General features: G+C 47.9%; 1 protein-coding gene across 1 annotated transcript; it reads right to left on the bottom strand.

Annotated features, from left to right (window-relative positions):
- Positions 1–238: 238 nt before the first annotated feature.
- On the bottom strand, positions 239–13,066 carry LOC140588952 (polymeric immunoglobulin receptor-like). Its single transcript, XM_072711597.1, has 4 exons — positions 12,962–13,066; positions 11,619–11,751; positions 9,833–10,147; positions 239–567 (listed from the first exon to the last, which is right to left on the bottom strand). The coding sequence occupies exons 1-4, from the start codon at positions 13,064–13,066 to the stop codon at positions 239–241; spliced, it is 882 nt and encodes a 293-aa protein (XP_072567698.1).
- Between the last annotated feature and the right edge of the window lie 5,969 nt (positions 13,067–19,035).

Here is a 19,035-nt window from a genome sequence, read left to right as displayed (position 1 = left end):
TTTAAAAAAGCTGATTGGTTTAAAAATATAGAGTGATATCTTAATTTTTTTCCAGAGCTGTATAATATAGAGCCTTGTGCTGACTGGGTGCCAGACAGCGGTTGGATCATCTCTGGTAATACCCTGGAAAACACCCCCCCCCCCCAAATATCCCACAAAACACACAGACTGCCTTCATGAGTAAAACTGTTGGGCTCATTTAGTATTTATCTAAGCAGATAGATAAGTAGATTTTAGGTCAATACTTACGTTCAGCGCTGGTTTTGGTTGCAGTTCTCTGACTGACAGTAATATGAACTGGGATCTGCTGGTATCCATTATCATCACACCAATACCAGCCTGTGTCCTTCCTCTCCAGTCCCCTCATTGTCACAATGAAGACTTTCTTTACTCTGTCAACCCTGATCAGGACAGGCCTCCCATCCAAACCCGAAGACCTTGTTATACAGGAGCCCCCCATTCTACACCATGACAGACTGTAATAGTATTCAGAGTGACACTGAACACTAACACTGTCTCCTTCCACACCTGTCATCTCCTGTTTGTCCACAGACAGCTCTGGGGAACCTGAACACACAAATTAGGAAAAAACACTGTGATATTTACATAACAATAAAATAGTCATGAATATGAGCCAGTTATGTTAATATTATACACATATATTTCATACCCCTATGAAGCGAAACCAAAGGACATTTATTAACATATTATCATATTTAACCCTCTGCAGTGGCCTATTAAAACTCACACTGTTACTTCTCCAAGGTCTCATTTATGGTGTTGATCATTATATTTATGATTTTATGAATTTATTTAAATTCTCTTAAAACTAAACCAAAGAATGTTACTTCTCATATCTAACCCCCTGAAGTAGCCCATTAACTGTTTTTTCTCCCAGGTCTCATTTATGGGTGTTGATCAAAACTGAAATTTGGTCCCTCTTATACAGTTGAAACCAGAAGTTTACATACACTTCAGAAAAAAACACAAAAACTTTTTTTTCTCACTGCTGAACATTAAATCAGAGTAAACTTTTTCTGTTTCAGTTAGTTAGGATCACCATTTTTTTTTGTATTTGTTAAATGTCAGAATATAACTAAGGAAATCATGGATTTGATCAACTGGTCTCTCAACGCAATTGACACCATCTTCTCGACGAGATGCCCAGGTTCGGGGGAACCTGACTGTCCTGCAGGAACGCACGCAGCTGGCTACACGATGGACGGATGGGAGAAGTGGAGGGTCGTGTGTCTGGCAGCTCTTTCCATGGAGGACATCGAAGATATCTACCTATTCGGAACCTTGATAACAGGTCTTATGCTGATTGGATTAGACATCGCCCTGGTTTATCGAAAATTGAAGAAAACGGTGACAGCCGCTCATAGCCCCACTAGGCTGGCCGGGGTGATTGACGGAGTTGGCATAGCTGTCGGCACTCAGACTTTGGCTCTAGATCGCAAATTGGATACCATCATTGTGACTATGGACCGCAGACTTGATAACATCACGGAGAAGCTTTAGGCTCTGCAAAGGATGGATGACGGAGACCAGTGTGGACATTAGAGAAGCTACAAAATTTCAGCTTCTCGCCCGAAAACCCAAACAACCTAATTATCTGTTTCGAGCTCCCCCTTAATCAGCACGGGCCTTGGCCAAGGCCGCTGCTGAATTCAACAACTCCCCCAGAAGGACAAGGCAGCGTGACTCTCTTGCATCCCTCTCCCCCGACCCCAAGGACACCCTCCCCCCATCCAACGCCTTCGCCGCTTGACACCCCCAGCGTGAACAGGCGGGTCGATGACCAGGGCTTCTGGCTGCAGGGCCGGATGGTTGTTTGTTCATGCTGGACTACCTCCACTTCCCCATTCCCTTCCCTGTGGCATGTCCCGATTTTATATTGTGTAGTGGCTATGTGCTTATGTTGCTGAGGTGTTTTTTTCTGTTCCTACATTATACTCCCTAATGGAGTACAGTCTAGGGGCTGTTTTTTTTATTCGCCTCTCTCACCTCATGTAATCCTGTTTTCTCTGTTCTTCCTATGCCCGGGTCGCTGCTCGTGCGGTCGACCGGTTGGCTTGTAGAGCGGCTGTCTCCTGACCTGTCTTCCCCTACTGTTTGTATATGTATGGTCGGGTTGATCTTAACACTGCTCTATGTGCCCTTAAATTGCCCCTCGGGGACAAATAAAGTGTTTGATTGATTGATTGATATAGAGAGAGAATTTTATTTTTAATTTTTATTACTTTCATCAAAGGCAGAAGTATACATATACTTCCATACTATTCGGTAGCATTGCCTTGAAACTCTTTCACTTGGGCCAAACGTTTTGGGTTTCCTCCTCAAACTTCTCACAATAGTTTGCTGGAATTTTGGCCCATTCCTCTTGACAGAACTGGTGTAACTGGATCAGGTTTGTAGGCCTTCTTGCTCACACTCCCCTTTTCAGTACCGCCCACAAATTTTCTATAGCATTGAGGTCAGGGCTGTGTGACGGCCACTCCAATACATTGACTTAGTAACTAATTTGTAGGGACGCTTGGGGTCATTGACCCTTTGGAAGACCCATTTGCACCCAAGCTTCAACTTCCTGGCTGATGCCTTCAGATGTTGCTTCAATACATCCACATAAGTTTCTTTTCTCATGACGCCATCTATTTTGTGAAGTGCACCAGCCCCCCCTGCAGCAAAGCAGCCCCACATGATGCTGCCACCCCCATACCTCACAGGTGGGATGCTGTTCTGAGGCCTGCAAGCTTCCCCCTTTTTCCTCCAAATATACTGTTGATCATTATGGCCAAACAGCTCAATTTTAATTTCATCAGAGCACAGGACATGTCTCCAAAAATTAAGATCTTTGTGCACAAACTGTTGTCTCTCTTTTTTATGGTGGTTTTGAAGCAATGGCTTCTCCTCGCTGAGTGGCCTTTCAGCTCATGTCGGTACAGGACTCCTTTTACTGTGGATAATGATACTATCTTACCAGTTTCAGGCAGCATTTTCACAAGGTCTTTTGCTGTTGTCCTGGGGTTGATTTGCACATTTTACCCCAAAAACGTTCATCTCTGCGACTCAGAATCCGTCTCCTTCCTGAGCAGTACAATGGCTGTATACTCCCATGGCTTTTATACTTGTGCATTATTGTGTGAACGGATGAACATGGGACCTTCAGGCATCTGGAAATTGTACCTAAGGATGAGCCAGACTTGTGGAGGTCCACGATTCTTTTCCTGATGTGTTGGTTGGTTTCTCTTGATTTCCCCATGATGTCACAGAATGAGGCTCTGTGTTTGAGGTGATCCTTAAAATACATCCACAGGTATGCCAGCAGTTTACTCACATGGTGTCAATTAACCTATCAGAAGCTTCTGGAGCTCAGACTGGAATCATCTGGAATTTTCTATGTTGTTTAAAGACATAATAAACTTAGTGTATGTAAACTTCTGACTTTGATGAAAATAATTAAAATAAAAAATAAAATTCTCTCTCTCTTTATTTTGACATTTAACAAAATTTTTTAAAAAATTGGTGATCCTAAATGACCTAAAACAGAAAATGTTTACTCTGATTTAATGTTCGACAGTGAGAAAAAAAAACGTTTTTTGTGACTTTCTCTGAAGTGTATGTAAACTTCAGGTTTCAACTGTATCGGTGTCCTGCTGGCAGCCCGGCCAGGTGAAGCGCTGCCACAGCTTCCTCAGCATCTTCTCTACCCCGTACTGCCCGACCCGACGGCTCCATGCACCGACCTCAGCATGAGAGAGCACAGGTGTAGCGCCCCCTTCAGGCCTTTGCTGGGCCCAAGTTAATGAACACTAGACGGGGGCCCTGAGTTCACCATGGCGTCTGTCTGCAGGCCTTCAAAACTAACCCAGGGCTAACATGCCCACCCTAAATACTTTCACCACCTTATTTAACAACTACACAATATAAAATGACGCAGTTAAATTTAACAACTCTACTACATAAATGCTAATATGTACAAGACACAATATATACAGTGTAAACAGTATTTACAATAGCTCCCACTCTGTTATTTCCCACTCAAAAACCTAAGCCAGCAAATAATTAAACCAAAGAAAAATCATAGCAGGCCTGATCTGCCGCTTTCTCTCTCGTCCTGGAGTCGGGGCAAATGACTCGTCAGACACTCTGTCCTTTGCCACCGTGAATCGAATAGCTCTCTCTCTACTAGCAGATGTACTCTGAAATTTAGTAGCTTTGCTAGTAAGCTTGACGAGGGTGTGGAAAGAAGACATTTGGTCATCTTTCTTCTCCCATGTCCAACTCTCTTTTGTCTCTTCTCCTACGTTTCTTTCCCCCGTTACGGGAATTCATGGGATTGCTCTTATTGTCAGATATCAAATAAATAACTCATTAAATTATATTTAACAAATAACAAACAAAGAAAAGAACATAAAACATAAATTATACGGAACATGTGTCAGCTCAGTACAACCTCCCCAACATTATACAAATCAAATTAATCACAATTTACCAAAACAAAAGAACCAGACACTGGGTTATACAGGCTCCTGGGCACCAGCAGCTGCAGCAGCTCCCCTGCGCCATCCAGTGATCACCTGCGGCTTAACAGCAGACCCTCGTGTTCCTCCAGGGTGCCCCACTGGGTGTGGTAGGCCTTGGTCTCTGGGCCAGAGGCTGAGATCGCCTCCCAACCCAGTCACCCTCCTTCATCCAGCTACTCCCTCACCCTGGCCAGCATGGGGTTGCTGGGCTGCTCTGTGACGATCTGCTGGCAAATGAAGTCTTGGTGGTGGCCTGGTTGTCCTGCACTGTGAGCTGCTGCAGGGTCGGTGAGACAGAGTGTCCACGTTTCCATGCAGCTTCCCAGGGTGATGTTGGACCTCAAAGTCAAACTCTGTCATTACCTCCAACCAGTGGACCAGCTGTCCTTCTGAGTGCCAGAAACATAGGAGCCACCCAAGCGATTTGTGGTCCTTCCACAACCCGAACCACTGGCTACAGAGGTATGGATGGAAGTTCTTGCCAGCCTGCTCCACAGATAGCAGCTCATGTCAAGTTACAGTACATGGTACTGGCACTCCTGCCTGTTTAGCATTTACCTGAAATATACTACTACACACTCCCCTTCGGGTCCTGCCTGTACTAGCACAGTACCCAGCCCCTTGTTGCTGGCTTCTGCATCCAGAATGAAAAGGAGGGTCTAGGTCCTCTAGCATGGGAACATCGGTGAGCGTCACGCGGAGCTGGTTAAAAGCCATGGCTCAGGCATCCATCCACGCAAAACCACCTCCCTTCTCTGTAAGATGGTGCATTGTGTCTGTCATGCTGGCAAAGTCCTTAACAGAGTGTTGGTAATATGACACTATCCCCAGGAAGCTGTGCAGCTCTGCTACAGTCTGTGCAGGGGGCCAGTCTCACACAGCTGCCTCTTCTGCGGGTCGGTGGCCACACCCTCCCCCTGATGACGTGGCCCTGGAAGTGCATCATGCATTGGAGGAGGGAGGACTTCCAGGGGTTCAGCCACATCCCTCCCAGAGGATCCCTGCAAACACTGTCTTTAAGTTCCACAATGTCCCGGGAAAATCAGCGGTGTAGAGCAGCAGATCATCCATACTGATGATGCACTAGGTCCAGGTGAGCTGGGACATGCTCCCTTAGCCTCTCGAAGGTGGCCAGGCTGTTACACAGGCTGAATGAAATTGACCAGAAGTGTCATAGCCTGTGACCGATGGTGGTCTTGGAGTGGGTTTCTGGGGACAGTTTGACCTGCCAGTAGCCACTCCAGAGGTCTAAGGAGCAGAATCATGTTGACCCAGCATGGAAGCAAATAGGAGTCCTTCCTTGTCACTGCATTCAATTGTTGATAGTTGAAGCAAAAACAACATGACAGTCACTGACACCAGCTGGATGCCCATGGGTTCCTAACCGGCTGGCGCAGCCCCATTGGTGCCTGCCAGTTTGCCCAGACAGATCAGAGTGATGGTGGATCCCGTGTCCACCAGGGCTTGGCAAGGAGTTCCATCCAACAGGCAGTCGACATAGAGGTGTCTAGCCTTGCATAGGGGTCAGACTGGTGTGCATTGCAGGTGACGCCCCTCTTAAGATGCAACCCGCCCAACATTTCCTGGATGTTCAGGGTGACAGCAAGGCGCTGATGCAGGCCAGCTGCGGGCAATGTGTCCCAGCTCTCCACAGCGGAAAAAAACCATGCGGCAGTGGGGCTTCTGGTGAGGCGCAGGAGCAGCACCAGCAGCAGCAGCATGCAGATCTCCAACCAGCTCTGTTCCCTCTGCACTCTCCGCAATGCAGGCTTCACTATGTGGTGGGCGGGGCACTGTGCCCAGAGGACCAACGCTCATCCTGCGCTACCCAGGGGAAGTGAGGGTAGCCTCACTGGGTACAGCTCTCGAGCTCAGCTGCGAATGGCCCCAACCTTTCACTGGTGTACCATCACTGGCTGTCCAGCTGCTCCCTCATCTTCCCTCTGACTGTTACTGGCCAAACCAGTGTGGTAATTAGTGTCCCACAGTCCTCCTGCTCTTCTGGAGAGAGGCTTAGATGAGCCTTCAGCGCCTCCCCCTCCAGTGACATTGCCAGTTGACCCGCAGTTTTGCTGGGTCACTGGCCACTGAGCCGCGCCGCCAGCTGGACCTGGGTCAGGTAGGGCTCCAAGGGGCCTTTTCTGTCATAGCGGGGCAGCTTGAGGAGGGTCTTGATTGCGACCGGCTGTATCCCCGTGCGGCACCACTGTCACCTGGGCAGGTGGGGGGCGCTGGGGCCATCAGGTTGGTCCAGGAAGGCAAAGCACTCGGTTCCTGGAGGTCTGCTCAAGCTGGCTGCTCCCCTTATGGTGTCAGCTTCTTGGAGCTCCTCTTGCTCCCTCTCAAGCTCCTCATTTATCATCCCCAGCTCTGACACCAATGTAGCGTATCGTATAGCCATGGTGTGGAAACCGTAATAAGCAACAGGAGGCGATGGGATTCAACCGCTAGGTGGCATTTATTTCACCTGTGCCAGTCACTCTAACAACACACCCACACTGCCCACCATGCCCATCACCCACTTACTCCCAACCCACACGTTGGGCGCGTATACACACACACACACACACACACACACACACACACACAGTACTATGTACCACTATTAACATTTAACATTACACATGACACTACAGTACAGCACAAGACATTACGATGCCTGAAAATCACTAAGAACTATGTACAAGGTTGGCGCCAGTCAAATATTCCGCTCTGCCCCACGGTACCTCCAGCGCTACAATATACAGTCTTTTGCAAAAGTTTGGGCACAAATAAATAACATATTTTGGTCATTTTTTATTGAAAAGATGTAAACACAGTCTCTGTAGGAAATAGAAAAAATGCACAATATTTTTGGCAAAAATTGATGCATAGTTACTTTTTATTTCATAAATTGAACAAAGATAAAAGATAAAAACATTATTGTGGCACTCTGCAAAAGTTTGGGCACCCTACATAATCAGTACTTAGTAACACCTCTTCTGGCAGATGTCACAGCTTGCAAACGCTTTTTATAGCCAGCTAAAAGTCTTTCAGTTCTTGTACTTGGGATTTTCTCCCATTCTTCCTAGCAAAAGGCTTCTAGTTCTGTAATATTCTTTGGTCGTCTTGCATGCACAGCTCTTTAAAGATCTACCCACAAATTTTCAATGATGTTTAAATCAAGGGACTGTGATGGCCATTCCAAAACCTTCAGCTTGCGTCTTTTGAGGTAGTCCATGGTGGATTTCGAGGTATGTTTAGGGTCATTGTCCTGTTGTAGAAGCCATCCTCTTTTCAGCTTCAGCTTTTTTACAGACGGTGTGATGTTTGCTTCCAGAATTTGCTGGTATTTAGTGGAATCCATTCTTCCCTCCACCCGTGCAATGTTTCCTGTGCCACTGGCTGCAACACAACCCCAAAGCATGATAGATCCACCCCCATATGCTTAATAGTTGCCAAGGTGTTCTTTTCATGAAATGCTGCTCCTTTTTTTCTCCAAACATGCCTTTGCTGATTGTGGCCAAAGAGTTCTATTTTAACTTCATCAGTCCACAGCACTTGTTTCAAAAATGCATCAGGCTTCTGTAGATGTTCTGTTGCATACTTCTGACATTGAATTTTATGATGGGGATGCAGGTAAGGTTTTCTTCTGCTGACTCTTCCATGAAGTTCTTGTGGAACGGTGCACCACCACTCCTGAGTCTGCTAAATGTTCCTGCAGATTTTTTGCAGTCAAATTGGGGTTTTGATTTGTCTTTTTGACCAGCATACGAGCAGTTCTCTCCGAGAGTTTTCTTGGTCTTCTAGATCTCATCTTGACCTCTACAGTTCCCCTGAACTGCCATCTCTTAATTACATTTCTTACTGTAGAAACTGCAAGCTGACAACGCTTTGCTATCTTTTTGTAGCCTTCTCCTCCATTGTGGGCATCAATAACTTTCATTTTCAGAGTCTTAGACCGGTGCTTAGAGGAACCCATGGTTGCTGAGTGTCCACAAGTGTGTGCACAAGGTTTAAAGAGTCAGGGTATTTGTAAAGCTTTGAAATTGGCACCAGCTGACATTTGCTAATGACAGCTGCTGCCATGCATCAGATCTAATGAGCTGATTAAGGTCTGAAACCTTGTAAAAAGAATCTGAGGCTTCGGAACTCTTAGGGTGTCCAAACTTTTGTAGAGTGCCACAAAAATGTTTTTATTTTTCATCTTTGTTGAATTTATGACATAAAAAGTAACTATAGATCAATGTTTGGCGAAAATATTGTGCATTTTTTCCATTTCCTATAGAGACTGTGTTTACATCTTTTCCATGAAAAAATGACCAAAATATGTTATTTATTGAGGGCTGCCCAAAGTTTTGCATAAGACTGTATTCATGTATGTAAATGCATATTTCAAATAAATTAATTTGTTAAAACAACATGATAGTTATTCTTTTCAATCTTCTTATCTTACTTTCTGATTGTTTCTTTGCCGTGTTACTTAGTGTATTTTGCACAGAGGGCTCATGCACATGTACAGGAACCTTGTGTTCATTCCCAGTAATATGTGAAACAGCGCCCCCTGGAGTCACTCATCATGACAGTCACAAAATATGGTGTAACACTGGCATTGATAAAGGAATTGATAAGCTCAGAGACATACGAATCCGATGCTTTGGAAAATTTGGAACCGGTTCTCAATTCCCATCCCTAGTACCAGGTCCATTAAGCCCCTTTACTTTCCAAGATATAAACCTCACAGGATGGCCTCCTATAGCAACAGCCATGTTAGCCATAATAAAATACATTCACAGCCTGTGACCCGAAACACTCTGAGGGTACAAGCTGCATGTCAGCACATGCAATGAAAAATAAGTTTGGTCCATTCATAACACTGAAAAGGAGACACTGTCATGGTAATACCCAGAACATTCCCCCATCTCCTTATAAGAACAAGAAATAACATTTAACCCCAAAAGCTGTATCTTCTTCCCCAAATGACATAAATCGTAATCATTACATAATGAATAACTTATATGATTCCTCATACAAGTAAAACTTCAATGAAAACAAATCAAATTGAGGACGACTCCCTGCCTTGAAATTTCTGTGTTCATCTGTTCCACCTTTAGGGTATTTCCAGGCCAAAGATAACAAAAGTCAAGCAAACCATTAAACTATGCCAGCTCACTTCATGCTCAACCTGGAAGTTCCCAATGAAGTTTTAAAATATTGAAATGGAATATTTTCTAAAATATTTTCTCCTTTGTCCTTCCTTTCTACCTGAATGACATGTTACATACTGTGCATCTCATTGGCTACAGTCTGCAGTACAGACATCTTACCCTCAGTGACTGACAGGTAAACCGGTGTTCCCACAGCTGAACCTCCGCTGATCTCCACACCACACCAGTAGTAACCAGAGTCCTCACTTTTCAGATTGTTGATGGTCACAGTGAAGACTGGCTTTGTGGGATTATCACTGATTGACATTTCATTGCTTATCTTTGGAGAGACAGTGCGTACTTTGGGAGAACATGAACTCCAGTCCCTCCCTCTGCACCAGTATTTCACCTGCTGTTGATATGTCTTGTCATAGGAACACGGGATGGTGACAGATCCTCCACTCTGTACTGTCACCCACCTCACTGAGGACACACCTGCAGGGACAGTATGAAAATTACCCAGCTGATTAACTCTCACTCCCTTTTACTCCATTTATACACATATTCATAAAGTCAGTACCAGTCTACTGTAGGCTGCAGTACTTTACTCTGCAGAATATTAAAATTTGTTTTGAATAAATGTTGTATTTACTAGCATCATATATGCAAAAACAAAACAGTGTAATTAATGAACTGCTGATTCTTCAGAGTAAAATTAGCTGCAAAAACCTGCTTGGTGGGATTATTGTTATTTAATTTTTCAGTTCATATCAGGCTCCTAGAAGCATATTTTTCAACTGTAGGTTACAGTACTTCATTCAGCAGAATATTACAATTTTCTGGCACGGACACCAGACATGGTGATCGCAGCGATAAGAGTCACAGACGGGTACTGATTTATGCTAGTAATACTCACAAGACACAGACACTGCCCACTGTGCAGAGCGTCCCAACTACACATGGTGGCCCACACAACGATAATTACAACAATTAACATTAACACTACGCATGACATTAACATACGGCACAATAACAACACAATGATAAATACACAGAGCTATTTAAATTATTCATGCTATTTACACAGCTTGCACCGGTCCAGCAGGCCACTGCACTGCCTGACAGGAATCCCCAGTGCTACACTGCCCCCCTTCTGGGGGGGTGACCCAACCTGGTACCCCCACAAAGTCCTGGTAGCGCTCCAGATAGCGCTGAGCCCTCTATGGCCACAGGGCCCCAGGTTCCCCACCGTTCTCCTCAGTTCCAGCGGCTGGGAAACTCATCCCAGGTCCTGCTGATGGTCTCTCCAAGTGGGCCAATGGTTGGTATAGAGCCAGCTGGTCTCGATGTAACATGACAGCCCTGCTTCGGAGATTCACTTCAGGACCTCCTGGGGGTCTCTCCAGTGGCTCTCCAGCTTGGGCAACCCCCCCTTTTTCCTGATGAGGCAGGACATCCAGAGTCCCCAGGCTGGAAGACCTGTCCACAGCAGCGGACGTCATAGGCTCACCTCTGTCTGGCTCTGACCACGTCCTGATGTTACTTGGCCAGCTCATGCATTGTCTGCACATGGTCTTGGAGCTGGAGCAGATAATCCAGTCCAGGTGTCGCCGGCAGCTCCGGCCCAGGGGGTGAGCCAAACAGCAGCTCTACCGGGGTCCACAGCCTACAGCTATACATCTCCTGCACAGCTGCACGATAAGTCCACAGAACCAGGTGAAGGTGGGTGTCCCAATCATGCTGGTGCTCACCAATGAGGGTTGCCTGCTGGGGAGCTGGGATGCGATTCAGCTTCTTCACCAGCCTGTCACTCTGCTGATGGGGGGGGGGGGGGGGTCTTCACAATCCCTAGCAGCCAGCTGACCTCACAGAACACCAACGCCTCGACGTTTCTCCCCTGGATGCTGTACAGCTCCTCTGAAGCCCCGAAGCTCCTAGAGCTGTTATTCTGCCATGGTGGTCGCACTCTGCTCTGGAACCATGTAAGCCTCAGCCCACTTTGTGAAGTAGTCCATGACCACAAGTATGTAGTGATTCCTGGCCTCAGTGTGGGGAAAGAGGCCCAGGACATCTACCCCCACGTGCTCCACTAGGTACAGCTGGAGGGCAGACTGGGACAGCCAGCTAGGAGCCCTCTGAGTCCAGCATCACTGCAATGCAGGAACATCTCAGTGTCCTGCTGGCAGCCCGGCCAGGTGAAGCGCTGCCACAGCTTCCTCAGCATCTTCTCTACCCCGTACTGCCCGACCCGACGGCTCCGTGCACCGACCTCAGCATGAGAGAGCACAGGTGTAGCGCCCCCTTCAGGCCTTTGCTGGGCCCAAGTTAACGAACACTAGACGGTGGCCCTGAGTTCACCATGGCGTCTGTCTGTAGGCTATATGCTCCCTTCAAAAATAACCCAGGGCTAACATGCCCACCCTAAATACATTCACCACCTTATTTAACAACTATGCAATATAAAATGACGCAGTTAAATTTAAGAACTTTACTACATAAATGCTAATATGTACAAGACACAATATATACAGTGTAAACAGTATTTACAATAGCTGCCACTCTGTTATTTCCCACTCAGAAACCTAAGCCAGCAAATAATTAAACCAAAGAAAAATCATAGCAGGCCTGATCCGCTGCTTTCTCACTCGTCCTGGAGTCGGGGCAAATGACTCGTCAGACACTCTGTGCTTCACCACCGTGAATCGAATAGCTCTCTCTCTACTAGCAGATGGACTCTGAAATTTAGTAGCTTTGCTAGTAAGCTTGCCGAGGGTGTGGAAAGAAGATGTTTGGTCATCTTTCTTCTCTCATGTCCAACTCTCTTTTGTCTCTTCTCCTACGTTTCTTTCCCCCATTACGGGAATTCATGGGATTGCTCTCATTGGCAGATATCAAATGAAGAACTCATTCAATTATATTTAACAAACAAAAAAAAGAACATAAAACATAATTTATACGGAACATGTGTCAGCTCAGTACATTCTCCCCAACATTATACAAATCAGATTAATTACATACATTTTACCAAAACAAAAGAACCAGACACTGGGTTATACAGGCTCCTGGGCACCAGCAGCTGCAGCAGCTCCCCTGCGCCATCCAGTGATCACCTGCGGCTTAACAGCAGACCCTCGTGTTCCTCCAGGGTGCCCCACTGGGTGTGGTAGGCCTTGGTCTCTGGGCTGGAGGCTGAGATCGCCTCCCAACCCAGTCACCCTCCTTCATCCAGCTACTCCCTCACCCTGGCCAGCAGGGGGCTGCTGTGCTGCTCTGTGACGATCTGCTGGCAAATGAAGTCTTGGTGGTGACCTGGTTGTCCTGCACTGTGAGCTGCTGCAGGGTCGGTGAGACAGTGTCCACGTATCCATGCAGCTTCCCAGGGTGATGTTGGACCTCAAAGTCAAACTCTGCCATTACCTCCAACCAGTGGACCAGCTGTCCTTCTGAGTTCTTGCAGGCCTGCATCACAGATAGCAGCTCCTGTCAGGTTATCTGAAACTTGCACTCCTACCTATTTAGCATTTTGCTGAAACATGCAACTACGTGCTCCCCTTCGGGTCCTGCCTGTGATAGCACCGCACCCAGCCCCTCATTGCTAGCGTCCCGGTTCAGAATGAAAAGGAGATTAGGGTCCAGGTCCTTAACAGAGTGTTGGTAATATGACACTATCCCCAGGAAGCTGTGCAGCTCTGCTACAGTCTGTGCAGGGGGCCAGTCTCACACAGCTGCCTCTTCTGCGGGTCGGTGGCCACACCCTCCCCCTGATGACGTGGCCCTGGAAGTGCATCATGCATTGGAGGAGGGAGGACTTCCAGGGGTTCAGCCACAACCCTCCCAGAGGATCCCTGCAAACACTGTCTTTAAGTTCCACAATCCCCCGGGAAAATCAGCGGTGTAGAGCAGCAGATCATCCATACTGATGATGCACTAGGTCCAGGTGAGCTGGGACATGCTCCCTTAGCCTCTCGAAGGTGGCCAGGCTGTTACACAGGCTGAATGAAATTGACCAGAAGTGTCATAGCCTGCGACCGATGGTGGTCTTGGGGTGGGTTTCTGGGGACAGTTCGACCTGCCAGTAGGCACTCCAGAGGTCTAAGGGGCTGAACCTTGTTGACCCAGTGATGCATGGAAGCAAAAGGGAGTCATTCCTTGTTACCGCATTCAATCGTGGAGAGTTGAAGTAAAAGCAACATGACCCGTCCTTGTTAGATGACTCCTGTCTCTGCCTCTTCTTGGATCTGCTGCTCTGCCACTTGTTGCTTCACCAGAAGCAGTTGGAGCAGATGCAGATGGATGGACAGGGCTGATTGCTGTACAGTCACAGTTGCTGGACAGCCTGCACTGTCTAGGGAGACGGTCCTGCTGCAGTGCTGCCGTTCAGCACAGTCTGGGCTGGAGTTATCGTCATATCGCTGGTGGAGACTTTCCCTCAGGAGCTGTGGGCAGCTCTTTTCCCCACTGGGTGGATGACTCACCTCCTCTCTTCCCCCACTGGGTGGATGACTCACCTCCTCTTTTCCCCCACTGGGTGGATGACTCACCTCCTCTCTTCCCCCACTGGGTGGATGACTCACCTCCTCTCTTCCCCCACTGGGTGGATGACTCACCTCCTCTCTTCCCCCACTGGGTGGATGACTCACCTCCTCTCTTCCCCCACTGGGTGGATGACTCACCTCCTCTCTTCCCCCACTGGGTGGATGACTCACCTCCTCTCTTCCCCCACTGGGTGGATGACTCACCTCCTCTCTTCCCCCACTGGGTGGATGACTCACCTCCTCTCTTCCCCCACTGGGTGGATGACTCACCTCCTCTCTTCCCCCACTGGGTGGATGACTCACCTCCTCTTTTCCCCCACTGGGTGGATGACTCACCTCCTCTCTTCCCCCACTGGGTGGATGACTCACCTCCTCTCTTCCCCCACTGGGTGGATGACTCACCTCCTCTCTTCCCCCACTGGGTGGATGACTCACCTCCTCTCTTCCCCCACTGGGTGGATGACTCACCTCCTCTCTTCCCCCATCGCTAGCGCTGGCTGCCGCTGGTCGCCGCTCTCATGCTGGAGGACCAGATGCACCACATCTGTACCCAAAGCAGAGGGCTGTCCCCAGCAGATCAATGGCGGCCCCTAGCTGCTGTACTAGTAAGTCCAGTCTGATGACACAGGGGTCAGCAATGCTGGCTAGTCAGACCTCTTCTACCACCGATTGTCCTGTCAGCATGACTTTTAGCTGCCCCCCCCCCCCCCTCCATGGCCATGCACACGATGGGTGCAGCTGAGCTGTAGGGGTTAGACTGGCATACGCTGGGGGTGGCACCACCCATCAGGTGTTTCCTGGTTGTTGTTCAGGGTGAGGGTGCGGTGCTGGAGTGTGGCAGTTTCAGACGATTTGCGTGGGCTTCAGGTAGCAGGGAGAGAGAGTGCGGCACCGGGGGCGAGATTGCTGGCGAGGTGCGGAAACAGCGATGTGCAGATCTTAGCTCCACTCTTTCTTGATGCTCTCTGCAGTACAGGCCCAGCTCTGAGTTGTTGTGCCCAGGACTTCATCAGCCTGCTCTGCCTGTTCCCAGTATGGCTGACTTCAGCAGGCGCACATGCTCTCTGGGGAGAGCACCCACAGGAAAGCATGGAGGACCAGCTCGTCCTGCACCACCCAGGGGAAGTGAGGGTAGCCCCAGTGTGCACAGTCTTCCAGGTCGGCTGCGAATCCCCCAGATTTTCGGCAATGTGCTGCTGTCGGTCCCCAAGCTGCTCCCTCATCTTCCCCTCAGACTGTTCCGGGCCGAAGCGCCGCTCCAGCGCGGTGATTAGGGCTCTGCTTCAGAGAGCTGGCAGTACCTCCCCTTCCAGCAACATCACCAGGTGCCCCCCCGTCTTGGGGACCAGCGATTGAGCCGCACCACCAACCGGACCTGTATGAGGGAGGGTTCCAGGGGCCATTTCCCATTGTACTGGGGCAGCTATAGGGGGGTCTTCACCGCGGTCGGCCGTGTCCCCATGTCATGCCGCTCCCTGCTGAGCTCTGTCACCTTTATCCTCAGGTCTGACACCAGTGTGGCACAGGTACCAGAGTCACAGATAAGCGCAGGAAGGGTACAAAGATGGGGTTTCCTGAAGTATGCCAGTCATACTCACAACAGACACACAACACAATACATGGTAAATACACAGAGCTATTTACACTATTTACACTGCTGGCACCAGCCCAACATGCTGCCTCGCTGTCCGATGGGCCCCCAGTGCTACAATTTGTTTTGATTAAATGTTGTCTTACTATCACTGTATTTGCAAAAATAAAACAGTGTAATGAATGATTAACTGATTATTTAGTATAGAATTAGCCTGTAATAACCTGCTTTGCTGGCTTACAGTTATTTCTATTTACATACTACAGCCCAACTGAGGCTCTATTACATTATGTTTATTTATATATTTATGCTTTTATGAAGTTATTTAACATTCACTTAAAAGTAAACCAAAGGATGTTACTTCTCATATCTAACCCCCAGAAATAGCACATTAACTGTTATTTCTCCCAGGTGTCATTTATGGTGTTGATCAAAAGTAAAATTTGGTCCATCTTATATATTAAAATATTTTCTCCTGTGTTTGTATTAATGCCCTTCATTTCTGACTGAATGACATGTTACATACTGTGCATCTCATTGGCTACAGTCTGCAGTACAGACATCTTACCCTCAGTGACTGACAGGTAAACCTGTGTTCCCACAGGTGAACCTCTGCTGATCTCCACACCACACCAGTAGGAACCAGAGTCCCAGGCTGTCAGACTGTTCATGGTCACAGTGAAGACTCGCTGGTCAGGATCATCACTGATTGACACATAACCATTTATTTGTGGAGAGTCACTGCGTACTATAGGAGTACATGGACCCGAAGAATAATTTTCTCTGCACCAGTATTTCACATGTGTTTTATATCTGTCTTCATAGAAACATGGGATGGTGACAGATCCTCCTCTCTGTACAGACACCCGTCCCACTGAGGATACACTGTCAGCACCTGTGGGGAAAACAACCAACTGAATTCACATTTTCAGCATCACATTATCTCTGGTTAATATTATATATTATCAGTTTGTGTAACACTTGTACCAGGAGTCATGGCACAGAGAGATGGGTTTAAGAGGACAGTGAGGAGGTAAAACAGCAAGACTGCCATTTGGCATAAGAACAAGGGAAAAACACAGGAAAACAAAGCAGGTGTGTTCTAGGGGAGGGGCACTCAGCTATCATTCCCATCAGGGGCACAGAGCCAAGGTCCATATCATTTACTGACCAGGGATGGGGGGGACTGGATTGAATTGGGTTTCAGTCCAGAGTTTGCCATTTGGGCAGCTGTGTTTTAGGGACTGAGAGGAAAACCAGAACCTTAAGTCACTGGTAATAAGGCACAGTGAGGAGAATGAATGGGCTCATCACCTTGTGGTGATCACACCCCTTTAACACTCAGGCTGTATTAGTAAACATATTAAATTCATTTTTGTCTTTTGAATGGCATACAGTAAGTACTGAACTGTATTTTAGCTCAGTCATCCATCTGCCACATGCTTAATCAGTTCAGAGTTCACAAAGGCAGGGGGACACCCAGGACAGGATGCCAGTCTGTCAGAAAGGCAGGGGAACAACCAGGACAGGATGCCAGTCTGTCACAGGGCACAAGGCAGGGGAACAACCAGGACAGGATGCCAGTCTGTCACAGGGCACAAGGCAGGGGAACAACCAGGACAGGATGCCAGTCTGTCACAGGGCACAAGGCAGGGGAACAACCAGGACAGGATGCCAGTCTGTCACAGGCCCCAAGGCAGGGGAACAACCAGGACAGGATGCCAGTCTGTCACAGGGCCCAAGGCAGGGGAACAACCAGGACAGGATGCCAGTCTGTCACAGGGCACAAGGCAGGGGAACAACCAGGACAGGATGCCAGTCTGTCACAGGGCACAAGGCAGAGGAACAACCAGGACAGGATGCCAGTCTGTCACAGGGCACAAGGCAGGGGAACAACCGGGACAGAATGCCAGTCTGTCACAGGGCACAAGGCAGGGGAACAACCAGGACAGGATGCCACAGGGCACAAGGCAGGGGAACAACCAGGACAGGATCCAGTCTGTCACAGGGCACAAGGCAGGGGATCAGCCAGGACAGGATGCCAGTCTGTCACAGGGCACAAGGCAGGGGATCAGCCAGGACAGGATGCCAGTCTGTCACAGGGCACAAGGCAGGGGAACAACCGGGACAGAATGCCAGTCTGTCACAGGGCACAAGGCAGGGGAACAGCCGGGACAGGATGCCAGTCTGTCACAGAGCAAACAATCACAAACAGTCACTATGGGAACTTTTATAGGTCCCAATTCAAGTGGACTATGTATCTTTAGATGTGAAACCAGAGAGTTCATATGAAACCAGTATAGATACAGGAAGAACATGCAAACTCTACACAGAGAGCTGGGCCAGATACCGAAACCACAAGCCTGGAGGTGTGAGGCCCCCACGCTGCCCCCAGTCTCTACCAGCTAGAGGTTAACTAGCTCTGCAAACCTGCTGCAGAGTGAAAGTCAACCAGGTCTAATCTCCACCCCTGAAGGCCAATTCATACTTTCCGTTTCTGCATGTGCTTTCGGTCATGCACAGGGTGAGGTGACATAAATTTCATCAGGCGCGTGTAGCCCAGATTGACTAGGTGTTTCCAGTAGGTGGCCACACTGATTTTCACAGGGCAAACAAAAAATAGCAGCGGAAGAAGAATTGTTGTAAGAGGTGAGGAGGTATCCGCAAATGTATTTTTACATTTTTACTATGCAGATAATTTATACTGTCCAGACATTATACAGCTATATATGGTCTTTTTAAAATCATTCTATTCTGCCCAAATCTCTACTAAAAACTTTAAAACTATTCATAAAAAGTTTGCCCATTTCACTGCACTGCTTTTGTGTTTGTTGCAACATATCTGTTCTCTCTGGGTCTGGTGGGATATCACTGCTGCATGCAGGCACTGACCATGATAATCTGCATCCAGCAATAAATGCAGCATGAACACAAGCTGCTGTGTGCATGACCGTCTGCAGACTGAAAGTGCAAATGAAAAAGGGAAGTATGAACTGGGCTTGAGGCTGATCTTGACCCCTGATAAACAGAGACCTGCCCCAGTAGCACATGAAGCTGGGTGTTTAGACCCCTCTGTCTGTACACACAGAAATGACTGATGGCATCCCGGCTGTCTGCTCACATAACCACCTGTGCTGCTGAAATGACCCCAGGAAGATAATCCTACACCTCACAGAACATCAAAGCATGCAAAAGACAAGGGCATTTTATCTGCACTAACAGTCTTTGTACTGTTCGATTACTAAAGAAAGACATGA

Source organism: Paramormyrops kingsleyae, chromosome 4, assembly GCF_048594095.1.
Source record: "Paramormyrops kingsleyae isolate MSU_618 chromosome 4, PKINGS_0.4, whole genome shotgun sequence".
Taxonomy (NCBI): domain Eukaryota; kingdom Metazoa; phylum Chordata; class Actinopteri; order Osteoglossiformes; family Mormyridae; genus Paramormyrops; species Paramormyrops kingsleyae.
The sequence above is the reverse complement of the archived record's forward strand: the minus strand, read 5'-3'. Positions and strand labels throughout refer to the sequence as shown.

Bases quoted from the DNA above. Each gene is read 5' to 3' on its own strand.
- LOC140588952 (XM_072711597.1), bottom strand. From the start codon at position 13,066: ATGGCAGAGTTTGACTTTGAGGTCCAACATCACCCTGGGAAGCTGCAT. The intron at 11,752-12,961 runs GTCACCACCAAG...TCTGCCCTCCAG, and splicing joins TCACAGTGCAGGACAACCAG to CTGTACCTAGTGGAGCACGT. The intron at 10,148-11,618 runs GTGCGACCACCA...CTGTCCCTGCAG, and splicing joins TTACATGGTTCCAGAGCAGA to GTGTGTCCTCAGTGAGGTGG.